Source organism: Vombatus ursinus, unplaced genomic scaffold (genome assembly GCF_900497805.2).
Source record: "Vombatus ursinus unplaced genomic scaffold, bare-nosed wombat genome assembly UNPS02014768.1, whole genome shotgun sequence".
In the NCBI taxonomy this organism is placed as follows: Eukaryota; Metazoa; Chordata; class Mammalia; order Diprotodontia; family Vombatidae; genus Vombatus; species Vombatus ursinus.
The window spans coordinates 27,329,374-27,346,567 of NW_020954546.1; the positions used below are offsets into that span (position 1 = coordinate 27,329,374).

The 17,194-nt window shown below is 43.6% G+C and overlaps 1 protein-coding gene across 1 annotated transcript in view; it reads left to right on the forward strand.

The window, feature by feature from the left end:
* Positions 1 to 2,733: 2,733 nt before the first annotated feature.
* NOS2 (nitric oxide synthase 2) overlaps positions 2,734 to 17,194 on the forward strand; it is a 44,606-nt gene continuing 30,145 nt past the window's right edge. The window contains exons 1-5 of the mRNA XM_027862281.1: positions 2,734 to 2,890; positions 10,049 to 10,133; positions 10,829 to 10,951; positions 11,618 to 11,766; positions 16,787 to 16,949. Of these exons, the coding sequence (XP_027718082.1) occupies positions 2,790 to 2,890; positions 10,049 to 10,133; positions 10,829 to 10,951; positions 11,618 to 11,766; positions 16,787 to 16,949 (621 nt within the window). The 5' untranslated portion in view covers positions 2,734 to 2,789. The remainder of the gene's footprint in view (positions 2,891 to 10,048; positions 10,134 to 10,828; positions 10,952 to 11,617; positions 11,767 to 16,786; positions 16,950 to 17,194) is intronic.

Here is a 17,194-nt window from a genome sequence, read left to right on the forward strand (position 1 = left end):
TTCCCTTTTGTTTTCTTCCTGCTTTCCTGATTAGTCTGAAATTGTCATATATTTGCTGATGATTCAGCTTTATGTCTCCAGACTCATCTTTCCCCTGGACTCTAGGCTCCTACTTTTATTTGCCAAAGGCCATTTCTACTTCATGGACTTTCTGAGAGGAAGATATTTCCCAGAATTCCATGGTACTCAAATTCATTTCCTCCTCCATTGCCTAACTTTATACCTATCTTCTAGGAAGGAAGGAAGGAAGAAAGGAAGGAAAAAAACAATTATTTATTAAGGACCTACTACGTGCCAGATCCTTTACAAATGTGATCTCATTTGAGACAACCACCTCAGGAAGTAGAGGTGCTATTATTATTCCCATTTTACAATTGAGGAAACTGAGGCAGACAGAAGTGATTTGTTTAGAATCACATAGCTAGTAACTGTCTGAGCCTGGATTTGAACCCAGATTTTTCTGACACCAGGCCCAGGAATCTATCCACTATGCCACCTAGCTGGCTTAAAATGCTCAAACAAAGCAGGGTCATTGATCAGCACAGTGACATAAGGTTCAGAAAGCTCTTTCTTTCCATCAACCCTGTGAGGTATCCTCATTCTATAGATGAGAAAACTGAGGCTCAGAGCAGTGAAGTGACTTGCCCAAGGACTAATGGCTTGGACAATCAGCATCAGGGTCACATTTCCAACGTGGGTCTCCTGACTTCAAAAGTTCTTGACCCTTCCCCACTCCTTCCATGGGTTAAGGCTGTTTCTTCAGGTGCAGTGGGATGGAGGAAGGGGAGGGGGCAGAAGGCTGAGTAGAGTGGCCTCCACAAAGCTGAATGGACAAATCTTGGAGCTGAAAAAAAAAAAAGTTTTGAGGGCACTCCAGCCTCCCTTTGATACTCTTTGGCCCCCAGTAGAGGGCAAACAGGAAACATTACCCAATTCCCTACTGGGAGAGTGCCTGCGAGTGGAAAGGTCTGAGTGACTGCTCTGAGAAAAGGTAGTTTGTTTCTGAACTTATCCATCCCTCTCTGGAGCAACCCATGAATTTAAAGAACCCTAGAATGTTAGAGCTTTTCAAAAGAGATCTTGGACATCAACTAGACCAAACATACCCATTTTACAGAGGAGTAAAGTTATGCCCAAAGGTATGCGGGTAGTTCATAGCAGAGCTGAGATTAGAACCCCAGCTCTCCAAATCCCAGGTTAGTACCTTTTACACTATCACATGTTTGGTTTAAACCCTAAGTATATTACGGGGTCTCTCCGTAATATACTTCAGGTTGTTTGCAGTAGTTCCCAGACTCCAGATTTCCTTCCTGGGATAGTTTGTATCTGAAGAGAGAGAACAAAGACTTAGAAGGTTTCACGCTGGGGAAAGACAGCTTGCTGTGGTGGAAAGGCTAATAGATTTGGAGTCAGAAGACCTTCTTGGGTTTGAATCTAGGCTCTGACACTTTCTATCTGTATGACCTTAGGGAAGTCACTTAACTTTTCTGGGACTCAGTTTCCTCATCTGTAAAATGGGGGGTGGAGGGTTGGAGTGGGTGAGCTTTAAAGCCACAGGATCATGGATTGAAGAATGGAAAGGACGTTAGATTGAGTTGAGTCCCGACACTTCACAGGCCAGAGCAGGGAGTGACTTGCCCAAGATTAAACAGAGAGCAGAAGTGGGATCTGAAACAAAATTCTCTGTTATTGATACCCCAGATCACTTCCCTTTCTGGTGCAAACCTTCTCAGAAGAGTTGCCTTCCTAAAACTTCAACAAACACCTACTATGTGCAAATTCTGGCTCTGGAGTCAGAGGACCTGGTTTCAAATCCTGACTCTGTCCCTTGCTGCAGGGAAGATAGTGGTCAAGTCCCTGAGGCTCTCCAGGCCTCAGTTTAGTCATCTGTTAAATGGGAGGGGGGAAGGGTTGGACCAGGTAGATTTTAAGGTAAGGCCCCCCCCAGCTCTAGATCTGTGATCCTCCTGCTTTCCTCCCAGCTCTGGAACAATGATCTACCTGCCCCCTTTTCGAGCTCCGGATCCATAATTCTCTGCCTCCCCCCTGGTTCTAGAACCATGATCTTCCAGGCTCCAATCCAGGTCTGGATCCCTGCTCCCCCTGCCTCCCTCTTGCTTCTAGATCTTCAATCTTCCCGCCTCCCTCCCGGTTCTAGAACCATGATCTTCCTGACTCCCATCCAGGTCTGGATCCCTGCTCCCCCGCCTCCTTCTTGCCTCTAGATCTTTGATATTCTGTCTCCCTCCCAGTTCTAGATTGATGATCCTCTGCTTCCTTCCTAGCTCTAGAACCAGGATTCCCCTGCCTCCTTTTCAGTTCTAGATCGCTGATTCTCCCACCTCCCTCCCAGCAGCAGATCTCTTATCCCTGCTTTATTCCATTCAGAGGGGGAGTGAATGAGCGGTTCTGTGCTCTCGCCCAGGTCAATCCAGCCTCCTCTCAGATAAACTTTTCTCCTTAGATCGCCAAGGAACACTCTGGCACTCATTAGCATCTGAGATTCTCCAGGGCAGCTGAGGGTGCAAATGTCAGCCCCACACAGCTGCATTCTCCTCCCTCCTGGGTAATGTCTAGTTAAATCAGGCAGTCCCTTGGTCTCTGTCCACTCCTCCTGCTCTGGCCACTCCCCCCACGCCCCCGGGAAAGAGGAGGGGGCCCCCTGCTACAGGGAGGGCTATAAAACCAGAGAAAAGGAGGGGCCCCCCAGAACGAGAGCAAAGCATTGTGCTCCCGAGCCACGTTTAGTTGCTCTGCTCCAGCCCAGCTTCCTGAAGTCACAGGGGACCATGAGGGAAGGGGTCAGCTCTGCCTGTGCCATGCCAAGGATGTTCCTGCTGATTAAAAGGATCTTTGGGAGCCATCCTGTGTGCTGTCCAAATGGATCCAGGTACTTTCCAGACTCCAGGGTCAGTCTCTGGGGAGCCTACCAGCTACCACTGAGCTGCTCAGAGTCTCAGGTCTGGAATGGACAGGGAAAAGAGCATGCGTTGGCATAGGTATTCTAGAAAAGGACCTGAGATTGTTAAAGCTGGGAGGAAGCTTAGAGGTCATCCAGCCTGAGCCCTCTCGCTTTTAGGAACAAAAGCTGAAGCTCAGAAAAGGACAGTGACTTACCCAAAGTAACACAGCTTAATCAATTGATTGGGTTGGAACTCCAACAATAAAGGGATGGGCTACCTTTAAGTAAGGGTTCTGGACTTAGAGTCCATCAACTTAGATAGGAAAAAATGCCATCTTTATTTCAAAATAATTTATTTCCTTTACAATCCTATAAATTTATGAATTTTAAAACATGAGGCCCAGAGAGATTAAGTGATTTGCCCAGAGTCACAGAGGTACGTGTTTGAAGTAGGATTTGAACCCAAGAGTTTACATTTTCCTTTTTTTAAGACCAAGTCTATTGTGGTCGTCACACAGAGCGCCCTCACATATGTGTGTGGTTGTGAATACGAGCTTGATCAGAGAAGAAATCATTTCAGCATCCTGAAGTTTTTTTAGCTTGGTGAAAAGTAATCTCACTAGGTAAGGCATAGCCCAAAAAGCAAAGGAGAGTATTGACTGCAAAAATTAGGTGCATTTCATTCATGGAAGGGTTTTCGTATACATCTATAGATGGGTGCTAGTTATATGCCCATGTCCTATTTGATCCATTTCTTGGTGCTAGATGCTAATAAAGTCAAGATCACTGCTCTGGTCTGGTGGACAAAAACTTTCTCGTGGATAAAAACTTGTTTTCAAGATCACAGACAATACCCCTGAGGCCAGCTGTTTCTGAGTCATGAAAGGCTTAGTCAAGAGTCTATGGATGGCTCTGAGCAAATCCATCCCCACTACTGGACAGAACTTAGCCGGTGGGTCAGGAAAGCCATCTCCCTACATAAAGGATGAGGTATTTGTTGTTGTTCAATTGTTTCATCCGTGTCTGAATCTCTTGACCCCATTTGGGGTTTTCTTGGCACAGATACTGGAATGGTTTGCCATTATCTTCTCTAGTTCATTTGACAGATGAGGAAACTGAGGCAAACAGGAGTAAGTGACTTGCCCAGGGTCACACAGCTAGTAAGTGTCTGAAGTCATATTTGAACTCAGGTCTTCCTGACTCCAGGTCAGCCCGCTATCCACTGTGCTACTTAGTTGCGCATGAGGCATTTCTATGGGTATATTTGTATGAATGTTTAGTATGCATGCAAAGAGCAGTTAGGTAACAGGTGCCCTTATCACCATTCTACTTTGGGCAGTAGTGCTTTCCCTGATTGATGAATCAATATTGATTTTTTTTAATTGCACTGCATTTTAAATGCACTAGGGAAACTTACTGTTTTAAAACTCTTTTAAATTTCTTTTTAATAATAAACCTCATACAACAAGCACAAATATTTCAAAATGCAGAGAACTAAAAAGATTGTTCATAGCACCATGAACATCTGCTCTATGTACTATGCCTTCCCAGGGTATGCTGCATTTCCCAAGGTAGCAGCAACATTGCCCTCTTTGCATCTCCCTCTGAATATTTTGCTGTCTTCTGTGCATTTTGTTGCTTCTAATAGTTAACATTTATACACAAATATTACCTCTTTTGTTCCTATTGTGGGAATTTTCTCCTCCTGGGTTCCTGGGGGGTCCAGCAGGGTTGGGGAGAATCTCATCCACCAGCTGGATCTGCTGTCTGGGATTCAAGTAACTGGAGTAGCAAACCTGGAAAAAAAAGATTGATTATTAGAAAGATGAGAGAGACTATTTGGGCTAGTAGCAAACTCATCTTCTTAGGGTGCAAATTGGGATCTGAGGCTTGAGTAAAATTCATAGCTGCCTTCTCAGTAGTTAGTTATCTAGCTAGGTGGTGCAGTGGATAGAGCTCCAGCCCTGGAGTCAGGAAGACCTGAGGTCAAATCCGACCTCAAACACTTAATACCTGTGTGACCCTGGGCAAGTCACTTCACCCTGTTTGCCTCAGTTTCCTCATCTGTAAAATGAGCTGAAGAAGAAAATGGCAAACCACTCCAGCATCTCTGCTAAGAAAACCCCAAATAGGGTCATGGAAAGTCAGACTAAGTGACAACAACACATAGTCAAAGCCTCCTTCAAGATAGAATTAATCGACCGCCTCTGATTGTAGTAAGGAGGGGAATGAAATACAGCCTGAGGGTTTCTATGGGCACAACCCTACACCTCTCTTTCTTTGGTTTCAAAGGTTTCTTTATCTAAGGGAAAGTGCTTTCCCCCAGACTCACAGTACTCCTATTCATCTTCCTCTTCCACAACCCTAAGAGGTAGGTGATACTATTATCCCCATTTTACAGATGAGGAAACTGAAGTAGAAGGAGGGTAAGTGACTTGCTCAGGGTCACCTAGCTAGTAAACATCTGAGGTTGGATTTGAATTCTTATTTTCCTTACTTCAAGTCCAGTGATCTATGTATTGTGCCACCTAAAAGCTTTATTGGTGCTCTTCCCCTACCCCTTTGGAATACATGGTATAAGAGACAGAGGATTATACTTAGAAGCCTGGGTTCAAATCCTACCCCAGACTAATTGTGTGACTGGGCAAGTCTCTCCATTTCTTTGAGCTTCATTTTCTATATCTGTATAATGGGGATACCCATCTCATCTGAGTTGTTATGAGACAGACACTTTGCAAACCCTAAAGCATTTTGGAAATGAGTCTTTTTTTTTCCTTTGCTTTTTGGTGAGGCAATTGGGGTTAAGTGACTTGCCCAGGGTCACACAGCTAGTAAATGTCAAGTGTCTGAGGTTGGATTTGAACTCAGGTCCTCCTGACTCCAAGGCCAGAGCTCTATTCACTGTGCCACCTAACTGCCCCATGAATGAATCATTATTAAAGAAAAGAAGATTGATGAATGACGAATCATCTCCTAATGTATCTATCTGATCTCTGTCTGGCTTTTCCTGTGTTGGCTTTTCCTCATGCGGGTACACACCTAGATCCTACTTAAGGATGACACAAAGTCAGTAAACGTCTGAGGTGGGATTCAAATCCAAGTCCTCAGACATTAGAGTCAGTACTCATTCATTGTGCCATGCTGTGTCCCAAATGATCGCTTGTATGTTACTGACAGCCTGGTGAAGCAAGCCAGAAATTCTAAGAGGCAAAGGTAAGAAAGAAGGGCATTCCAGGCATGGGGCACAGCCTGTACAGAGCCTGGAGATGGGAGGAGTGCTCTGTGTGAGGAACAGCAAGAATTAGGCCAACTTGGCTAAACCATACAGCCCACAAAGAGTCATTTATAATCAAGTTGGAACAGTTGGGTTGGGGCCAGGTCATGAAGGACCTTAAATGCCCAACAGAGATCAGTAGCTAAGCCTTTGCTATTCATGAATGTAATACGGTAACACCTACAAAGAGGCTACAGTAGTATGACAGACTCTTGTTGGGTGGGCCAGGTTACTGCCTCCGGCAAGACTTCACCTGTGCCAACACATTGCAACAAGTCTATAATTTACTCCCTCGAATTGCCTGAAACACAGAGCGGGTGGAGTCTCACAGCTGCTAAGTTTCAGAGGCAAGATTTGAACTGGGATTTTCTTTATTCCTTACCTCTCTGCTGCCTCCATTTGCCGAGAAAGTTAACGTGACATCCCAATCCTAAACCGATCATATCCACGAAGATTTCAGATCACACTGACTTTTCTTTCCCTTCTCCAAAGGAAGGCTTCCATTCAAAAACTCAAAGTATGTAACATTTCTAACCTCAGAACCTCTCAAAATCCTGTTGAAAAGACAGGTTAGTGTCTGTGAAGAATCCCAAAGAACACCAACAGATGTAGGTGAAGTGATTTGAAGGGAAGGAAGCAAGACCAGACAGGGGACAAAATGATTACAGTAACATAATAAACAGAGAGAATGGCCAAATGAAACTGAATGGCGTACAATGGTGAGGGCCAAGGTTGGCCCCTAGGAGAGATAAGAAACTGCCCCTCTCTGCCTGCCTGCCTGCCTCCCTTTATTGCCCAGGTGGGAGATGATGGGTGTGCAATATTTTCAACACAATCAGTCAATGTGTGCTGGTTGGTTTTGTAGAATTGTTCTTTTTTTCTTTCCTTTAAAAAAACTTTTATTCAAAGGGAAGTAAAGGAGAGGAAGAAAGATTTTCCAAAATCGCTATGACATTAAAAACAAAATATATAATTTTTTTAAAAAATATTTATTTTATTTTTAATTTATGGAATAAAACAAAAATAAAATAAATAAAAGTTTTAAAATAATGTATCAATTTAAAAAAAATAGGTCATGCCATACCTATTTTATTTCCTTCTTTGAAAAAGATGGGGAAAAAAAAACCTGATTAAGACTGGACAATTTAGATTTCCTAGGGAGGAGAAATTTGTAAATTGTATTTCACTATGTAAATCTGGGCTCCTTAAAGTTTTGTGTGCTATGGACACATTGGCCAGCAGTCTGGGGAAACCTATGGACCCCTTCTCAGAATCAAGTTTTTAAACCTATAACATAAAATACATAGGATTACAAAGGAAGATGATTGTGTTGCAATAAAGTGATCAAAATGTTCAAAAAGAAAAAGCAAGTTCATGGATCCCCAAGTTATGAACCCCTCATCTAACTGACTGATTGATTGCTAAATATCAGTTAATATTATTGTGATTATTCTGATACTTCCAAAGGTCTCTGATTTCATTGATCTAAGTTCTCTCTCACCAGATTGTTCACAGCCCCTGATATTCCCCCCATGATCTTCATAAATCATCCAATCAGTCAATGAGCATTTATTAAATTCCTATTGTGCTTAAGGATTCAGATACAAACATGGAAATATGCCCTACTTGTCTCATACTTCAAGAAGCTAACATTTTAATGGAAAAGACAAGAATATATTTCTCTCTATAATACACAAACATATATGAAATATACATAATACACACATATTCATGAAATATATATGTGTGTATATGCATATATACATGTATATGTGTGTATGTATGTATAAAAAGACAGACAGGATTTGAACCTGGGTCCTCTGACTCCAGAATTAGCACTCACTCTCCATTTTAACACTTGGTGCTTTGTGATTGATGTTTCTGTCCATTGGGTTTGGTTCCTTTCCCCTCTTTTTCGCCTTGCCTCTTTCACAGCTAAGTGGCAGAGCTGGGATTTGAGCCCAGGTCCTTCGATTCCAACTCTAATACTTTTTCCACCACTCCACACTTCCTCCCATTGGTATGGAGGTAATTAATTGAGAGCTCTCGATGTCTTTAAGCGCAGCCTGAGCCCCACCTGGAGCTGCAGCATGCTGGAAAGGTTTCTGCTGCATAGCTACTCCTAGATTGCCTGTCATCTGAAGGCCATTTTAGCTATGTTCTGAGCTCTTCCCCCAGGGTGATGTATTTTTAGCCGTGGCAACTTGCTAAGATTGTTTACTAAGTCGCTGAGAGGTTGCAAATTAAGTTGGTGGTTAGAGTGCCCATACATGCCAGCAAAATCACAGATCCTTGAAATATTGAAGTAAGAATATAATTAATATTATTATAGACTTTGAGAAGTAAAGGTCATCTCCACACCACGATGAGGCATTGTAAGACGTCATTGGGTTATTATTACTATTGTCATTTTAACTAATAAGAAATGTGTGCTTCTGTGTGCCATCCCTGTTCAAACTCAACTTCTGGTGGGTGCTTGAGATTTTGAAATTTTTAAGGTGAGTCTCATAAAACAAACAGTCAGCTGTGCAGACAAATAGAGAATTCTCTTCCACAACCAACTGGGCAAATAGAGGCAGCTCTTAACTAACCACAATAATAGAGGATGGACCATGCAAAGTCTAGACCTCATAGGATTATAGACTTTAAGATCTGGAAAGGGCTTCAGAGAACATTTATTTCCATCCACTCATTTTACAGATGAGGAAACTGAGACTCAGGGAAAATGAAGTGACTCATCTAAGGTTCACCCATGAAGTGAGAATCAGAGGTAGAATCTGAACCCCGATGCTTTGACTTTAGAGTCGATGTTGTGTGATTTTTTTCCTCCACTATGCTACTTGGCACTTTGTGGTTACCATTTTTACCCATTGGGTTTGGTTTTCTCCCCCTTGCCCCTTTTATATATCAAAGTATAGCTGGAGTTTTGTAGCAGAGAAGAGTGAAATCCCATTAGAGTATATGCTCCTTGAGGACAGGGGACTGTCTTTCTTTTTTTTTTTAGTATTTATATCCCCAGTACTTAGCACAGTGCTGGGCACATAGTAGAAATTTAGTAAATTTTTATTGACTATTGACTGAATCTCAGCTCTACCACAAGCCAGCAGCTGAGCAAATTGCTTAACCTCTCTGGGGCTCATTTTCCCCATCTGTAATATGAAAGGGTTGAACCAGATCTCAGGATCACAGATTTAGAGCTGGAAGGACCTCAGCAGTTATCCACACTAGCCCCCTCAAAGTTCCCAGCTAGCTCGCCATCTAAGCTACTAAGACTATTATCTCTCTCTAGATCTGTCTTCTCCCTTGTGAAATAGGAGATTGGACCCAATGACCTCCAAGTTCCCTTCCAGCTCTGACAGATTGATTCTTAGATTATCCTGCCTAGCGTAGAAAACGCTGAACCCAGAATGAGAGAGACCTAGATTCTAGGACCATACATTTAGCGATGAAGAGGACCTGCCAGTCCAACCCACTCATTTTACAGATAAGGAAACAGATATTTCACCGATGAGGAACTGGAGGCAGGCAGAGGTTAAGTGACTTGCTCAAGGTCACACAGTTAGTAAGTGACTAAGTGAGACAGAGTTTAAACTCAGGTTTTCTTACCTCCAGCACTTTGGCCATGGTGCCGGCTAGCTGCCTGGATTCCTCAGTGTCCTGGCGCTAACATCGTCCAAGGCACCATCTCACTAAATTTCACTTTCCTCATTGGTAAAGCAATGGTGCTAATTCTTGCACTTAGGGGGTTGAGATGATACTTTGTAGACTGTAAAGCGCTACATAAATGTCAGCTCTAATTATTATTATTATTATCATCCTAATTATTATTGTTGTTGCTGTCATCATTATTATTACTATCATTGCTTTCACAGTCCACTGACAGAGGATGATGTTAAGCCTCACACCCTGAGCAAACCCTGGAATGAGCAGCAACAACCAGCCGTGGTGGAGACAAAGGTCAGTGGATGGGGTCACAACCCTTATTCCTGGTCCAGGGTATAAACCATCCTCTTACACCTGATCCTTTACTCTAGTGACTCATGGACCATAATAACATGCCCTTTAGGATACTAGACATAGCATCTCTGGATGTGGTAGTAGCCATTCACATCCATCTCTTTTGGTAAAACATCCCCCTAAGTGCATTTGATCTTGGCACTCCTAAAACATGGTATAGAGTATAGGGAAACAGTCCTTTGAGTCCTCTGGGAAAGGATCTTCGAGTGTCTTCCTCAGTTCCAGTATCAGTACTAAGCCACATTGGCTGTTAGGTTAATTTCTTTAGTCTTGGTTACTAGAGATCATCGAAAGGAGAAGCATTTGGTATGGTCGCTCTGGGTCCCAAGGACTCACAGTTCTTAATTGTGACTCAGTACAGGCAGTCTAAAGTTTCAACAGAAGAGAAGATGACATATGAAACTTGACCCCACTCTGTATGCTTCCTCTATCCCTATCAAGACCCATCAGTAAGGGGAAAGGGTTTCTTGAAATTTATTCATTAATTTAATGAATGATCATTGACCATCTTCTATGTAAAGCTTAGTATTAGGTGCTGGTTGATCCCACAAGTCCAGGAGACTTGGACCTTGTCATTAGATGGAATACACTTGGCAAACCCTGACTAACCTGTCACCTTGTTTCCTCCTATCTAGAAGACTCCTGAGCCCCAAGCCAAGGGGACCCGTGCTATATCAGGCTGTCCAAGGCATGTGAGGATTAAAAACTGGGGCAATGGAATGACATTCCAAGACACTCTACACCACAAAGCCAAATTGGTGAGTAAGTAGCCCAAGGCTTTAAAACCATCCTTCTCAAAAAGGACTGGAGGAGGGTTCCATACCCTGTGCTTGCTACCCCACAAAAGACAGCAAAACAGATACAGTCTTTGACCTTCAGGAGCTTATGGCCACATGCTATTTAACCTGTCACAAACACCCAGAATATCAGCAGAGAATTACACCCCAGAACCAGTTAGAGGATGAAGCAAATGTTAATTAGCATATCTTAAGGAACCGTGCAAATGGAGGATGGATAATCCAGAGCTTGAGAGAATCTCCATGTTATTGGATTGCCTTCAAAGATTTTTTTTTCTTCCCAGTCCATTTTCATTCCTACTGAAGTTTACTTTAAAGCACCCTTTAAGGTCCTCTGGATGCCCCATATACAAACAAGCCAGGAAGCAAGAAGGAAATTGTGGGAGCTCCAACATGACCATTTGAAAATGAGAAAGTGGTTAAGCTGGAGGCACTAAATAAGGAGTGGGTTCATGTCTATTCTGAACCTGAGGCTTTTCAGGAGGACAGATTGGGTGACCAACCATACAAGGATCCTAGCTCCTAGTGTTTCATGTTCCCCATCTGTAAAATGAGGGCACCTGATGGATGGACATGAAGGTCCCTCCCAAAGGTACATCTATGATCTTCCATCCGCTCTTTTTTCAGGCTATTGATTGCCAGTCCAAGACTTGCCGTGGGTCAATCATGACCCCCAAGAGTATGACAAGAGGGACTAGAGACAGCCCGATCCCTCCAGGAGAGCTTCTACCTCAAGCCATCGAGTTTGTCAACCAGTATTACGGCTCCTTCAAAGAGTAAGACCATTTCCCTTTCCAGCTCTTCCCTCCCCCCACCCCTGCCCCCTGCTTCTCTCCGTGTGTGTGTGTGTGTGTGTGTGTGTGTGTAGGACAGATCATTCACCAGGTTATGCACTCATCCGGTGCCCACCATGCGCTTAGCACAGATGTTCAAGGAGCTTGTTAGCCCAGACAGAACTACTTTTCTCCTCAAAACTCCCAAAGCTCATCTAGTGCTAAAAAATGAGTGAACCTGGACTAAGTTAGGGCTGGGAGAGGGAAGAATTACAAGGTCATGGGATTACAGATTTATAGTTGGAAGAAACTTTAGAAGTCATCGAATCCAACTCTCTCTTTATTCGACAGATGAGGAAACTAACGGCCAAATGAAATGATTTGTTGTCCAAGGTCACTCAGGACGTAAAGGGCGGAGGGGAATTGGACAGAAGGATCGGTGCTCTTTCCACTGTCTCACCCTGCCTCCCTGAGAATTTTCTGGAATATTCTATAGATATTCAGCTCACCTGGTGACCAAAGGTCATTTTGAGTCTTAGACTTTCTTGCTTTTCTTGTTGTTTAGTCATTTCAGTTGTGTCTGACTCTTCATGACCCCATTTAAAGTTTTCTTGGCAAAGCTACTGGAGTGGTTTGCCATTTCCTTCTCCCGCTCATTTTACAGGTGAAGAAACTGAGGCAAACAAGGTTAAGTGACTTGCCCAGGGTCACACAGCTAGTAAGTGTCTGAGGCCAGACTTGAACTCAGGAAGGCGACCCTTCCTGACTACAAGCCTGGCACTTAAACACTTCATTCTCTAGCGGCTTTCTGTTTCATCCACAAGGATTTTTTCCTCCCTAGCCTTCCTGTTCTTAGGGAGATCCTGTTAGTCTTTCTTCAGCAGGTCAAATGACTAATACGGATTATTATGAAGCCCAGTGAGACCAGGTCATGGACCAGCACAAGGCAGCGAGTTTGTCAAGGAAAACTCAGTTATATGGCCACAGACGACACACCCTGGATCCCCAGAAGGGGATTGGGGAAAGTTGTGCAACTAATACAACACAGCTCATGCCTACTATTGCAAAAGCAACCCAAATGGGTCCATCCTACTGATGATGATGGGCGCCATCTTTCTTCGGTCTGCATGTTAGAAGGAGCACTGTACCTTGGGATTTAGGAACCCTATTTCATTGTTCGACATCAGACAGTATTAGAGTCTTTGTGGACCTCAGTCTTCTTGTCTGTAAGATGAACATCATAATCCTTCCCTCCAGAGCTGTGACATCATAGGCTATCGGAATTGGAACGGATCTTGGAGGTCATCACTCCCTCATTTAACAGAGGAGAAAAATGAGACCCAGAGATGGGGAGCGACTTACTTAAGATCTCAGAGAAAATAAATAGCAGAGCCGGGAAAAGAGCCCTTATGAGATAGTAGGTGTTGTTAACATTTCGAAATCTTTAGCAGAGAAGAGATCAAATAAGACAGAAGCAGTATGGTACAGTGGAAATAATGCTACATTCGGGGGTAGAGGGGGGCAAAGGGTTCAAATGCTGATGCCACCACTTTCTCCCTCGGGCAACATAACCACTTTGGGCCTCAGTTTCCCCATCTGAAAATGGGGCTATTAGACTAGCTGGCTTCTGAAGTACCTTCTAACCCTGGGTCTATGATCCTTTCGACTGAGATTATGTAGGTGTTAACATTCCAAAAAGCATGAAGCGCTATACAAATGGAAGATAGGACAATAACAGCTATTATTAATAACAATGATAATAATGATTATGATAAGAGGTGATAGGTGGATAGCCAGAATCCTCCTCATGATGTAGGAAGAAAATTCAATGAAGGAACCTTAGGATGGACTCCCCATTGCGAGCTTATGGGAGGTCACAGCCAAAAGTCACTCAATGTGAACAGGCAAGAAGACCTTGGGCAAGTCATTTTGTCTCTATGGGCCTCAATTTCCTTATCTGTAAAATGAGGGAGTTGAATTACGGGCCTCAACTCTGAGCTCTCTTCCAGGTCTATAGCCTAAATCCTAAGACTAGAGTGAGTTCCTTGGGAACATTGACTATCTTGCCTTTTTCTGGGGGGAGGGAGGGAGGGTATTCCCAGAATTTAGCTCAGTATTTAGCACATAGAAAGTGTTTAATAAATACTTTTTTATTCATTCATTCATCCATCCATCCTAGGTTTGGGTGATTAATAGTAGTGTTCTGTCAACTTGTGTCATTCCCATCATCAACCAGGCCTAACTTGGGTCTGCGTGTTTGTGTATGGGAGGTAGGGGGATGGGAGGTAAGGAGAAGAGATATTATTAGCCCTCCAAAAGTTCTGTTTTGGAGTTGATTTCCTGTTGTATGCTCTTGTGAGCCCGTGTTCCACTTGTGTCCTTGGGGATAAATATTTTCGAGTGTTTTGTCTCTGATCTCCTTTTTATCAAGGAAAAGGAGGGTTGTTGAGACCGTCTTCATTGACCAAAAGGCCACTTTGTTCTGACTTGTCCATCCTATCCGTCATCAAGGCTGACTTTGTTCTTGAAATACTTCTCCTCGTTGCCATTTCAAGTGTCTTTGTGTGAGGATTAGAAACTTCAAGGTTGCTGTGATAGCGTGTGTGTGTGTGTGTGTGCATGTGTGTGTGCCTGTGCGTGTTGAAGCATTTCAGTTCTGAATCCATTCTCTCATGACACTTACTGACGTCTGAAACTAAGGGACATCGTAGTCCAGGGTGAAGACTTGACATCATAGACCGATCATTGGAAGGGGCCTTAAAGATCATCTAGTTCAATCCCCTCACTTTATAGATGAGGAAACTGAGGTCCAGGAAGGGGGAGTGCCATAGCTTCAGAGCTGGAAAGGATCTCAAAAGCCATTGCATCTAAAAGAAACTGAGGCCCAGAGAAGTAAAATGACTTTTATGGTCATAGCTATAAAGCTGGAAGGGGTTCAGTCAACCCCCACACATACATACACAGCTCTTATAATTTTACAAATAGGGAGACGGAGATCCAGGAAATTTGACTTACCCAATGTCAGATAAGTATTAAGTAGTAAAGTCAGTATTTGAACTCAGGTCCTCCGACCCCAAACTTCTTTACCTGACTTCCAAAGTTATTGCAAGTTCCAGGTCTAGGTTCAATACCCATATGTATTTGTCAGAGTGAGTTGGCCATAGATTTAGGACTGAAAGGGAGCTTAGAAATGAGCTGGTTCAACCCTGAAGATAAGGAAATTGAGAGCCAGATTGGGGTGGGGGAAACTTGCCCAAAGTCACATAGCTGGCATGGGGCAGAGTTAAGATTTGAATCCAGATGCTGTGACCCCAAATCTAGCCCCTTTCTCATAGCACTGTGCAAGCATCAGGGGTTTGCAGATGGCTACTCCGCATCTTGTTGGAAGATGGCACAGACAGAGGCAGGGCAGCCCCTCATCTCAAGGAGCTTATGATTCATATTTGGAATTTAAAGTCGAGAGCCCAGGATTGGGACTTTGGAGCAAGAGGAAGTATAGTTCAGTGGCAAGAGCACTGGGCTTGGATTTGGAGGAAATCATGAAAATTATGGCTCTGCTCCTTTTTTCCTATGCATCCAAAGGCAAGCCAATTACTTTCCCAGGCCTCAGTTTCTTCATCTGTAAAATGAAGGAGTTGGGTTCCATATCTAAGGTGCCTTCCAACTCAAAACCCAATGAAATTTGCAATGGAAAGAGCACTGACTGTCTAGTTAGAGAACTTGGATTCAAATTCTAACTCTGATACTTACTACCTAAGTGACCTTGGGCAAGTCAATGCATCCCCTTGGGCCTCAGTTTCCCTAAATATAAAAATATGAGGTTGAACCAGATGTCCCCTGCAGCCCTTTCCAACTCAAGATCTATGATCCTATTATCCTGAGTGTTGGGGGCAAAGGGGGAATGGGGGGGGAGGAGGCGTTGCTCTCTATTGTTCTAAAGAGGTTTCAATGAGCAGCAATTTAGTGTGGGCTGGAAATGCCGTTGAATTTGAAGTCTGAGTCTCTGGGCTCAAATCTTGACTCTGCAGCTTCCTAGCTGTGTGACCTTGGGCCATTCACTACCCATCTCTGATTTTCAGCATCCCAGACTGTAAACTGAGGGCTTGAATGAGCTGATCCCTTACCTCCCTTTTCTCGAGCTCTGACAAACACCTACTCATCCTGAAGCTATACTCACCAATTTTGTCTGCTGGATAAAGAAAAATAGACTTTGGTTTTTATGGAAATCACCTAGTGAATATGCTAGGTTTTGAGGGGATAGTATTCATTAGGCTACGAGCTCCTCAAGAGCGGGGAATGGCTTTTGCTTTTTTTTGTTTCCCCAGCACTTAGCACGGTACCTGGCACATTGTAAGTGCTTAATAAATATTTGGAGCAGCTAGGTGGCACAGTGGATAGGGTGCTGGACCTAGAGTCAGGAAGACTTGAATTTAAATCCAGCCTCAGACACATACTAGCTATGTAACCCTGGGCAAGTCACTTAATCTTGTTTGCCTCAGTTTCTTCACCTATTAAACGAGCTGGAGAAGGAAATGGCAAACCATTCTAGTAACTTTACTAAGAAAACCCTAGATGGGGTCATGAAGAGTCAGATGTGACTGAACAACAACAATAAATATTTATTGACTGACTAGCGAATATTGCCCAGTGACAGCTAATTCTTTCTTAAGTTACATTTTGGTTCCAATTCTAGCAATCATACTTTGGTTTCCAATTTTTTAGATTGAATTCATTTAAAATTAAAAGTAATTCCCTTAGTGAGCAACAGCACAGTGTAGTGGATAGAAGGCTGGCCTTGGAGTCTGGGAGCAGGGGGCCCCCTCCTGCTTCTGACACTCACTACCTTGGTGATCACAGGCTGGTCACTGAATTTCTCATGTTATAGGCAAGTTGCACACCTGCATTGGTGAAGGGAGTCTCCACACAGGGACTTCCCCATAAGGTTGAAATCACAGATCTTCGGGGAGGGGGGAAATAAGTCAGTTCCCATTGTTTCTATTCCTGATCTTTTCCTGTCCCATAGGGCAAAAATAGAGCAGCATTTGGCCAGACTGGAAGCAGTAACAAAGCAGATAGAAACAACAGGAACCTATCAGCTGACGGAAGATGAGCTCATCTATGCAACCAAGCAGGCCTGGAGAAATGCCCCTCGGTGCATCGGGAGGATCCAGTGGTCAAACCTGCAGGTGAACTTCTGGGGAATGAGATGGGGAGGCTGTGATCTCAATGGGAAGGGCAAGGGGAGGGGAGGCACTCAGACCTCCTGGGACAGCTCCCCCAGGACACACCAGTTGGTTTGGTAGCTGTTAGCACAGCTGCATAGATCATTGGTCAAAAGTCCCAGGTGCTGAGTTTTAAATATCAGCTCCCAAGGAGCATTGACTCACTCCGGCTTCCTTATGCCATCCAGCACCTCTGGCTGGGTGTGGAT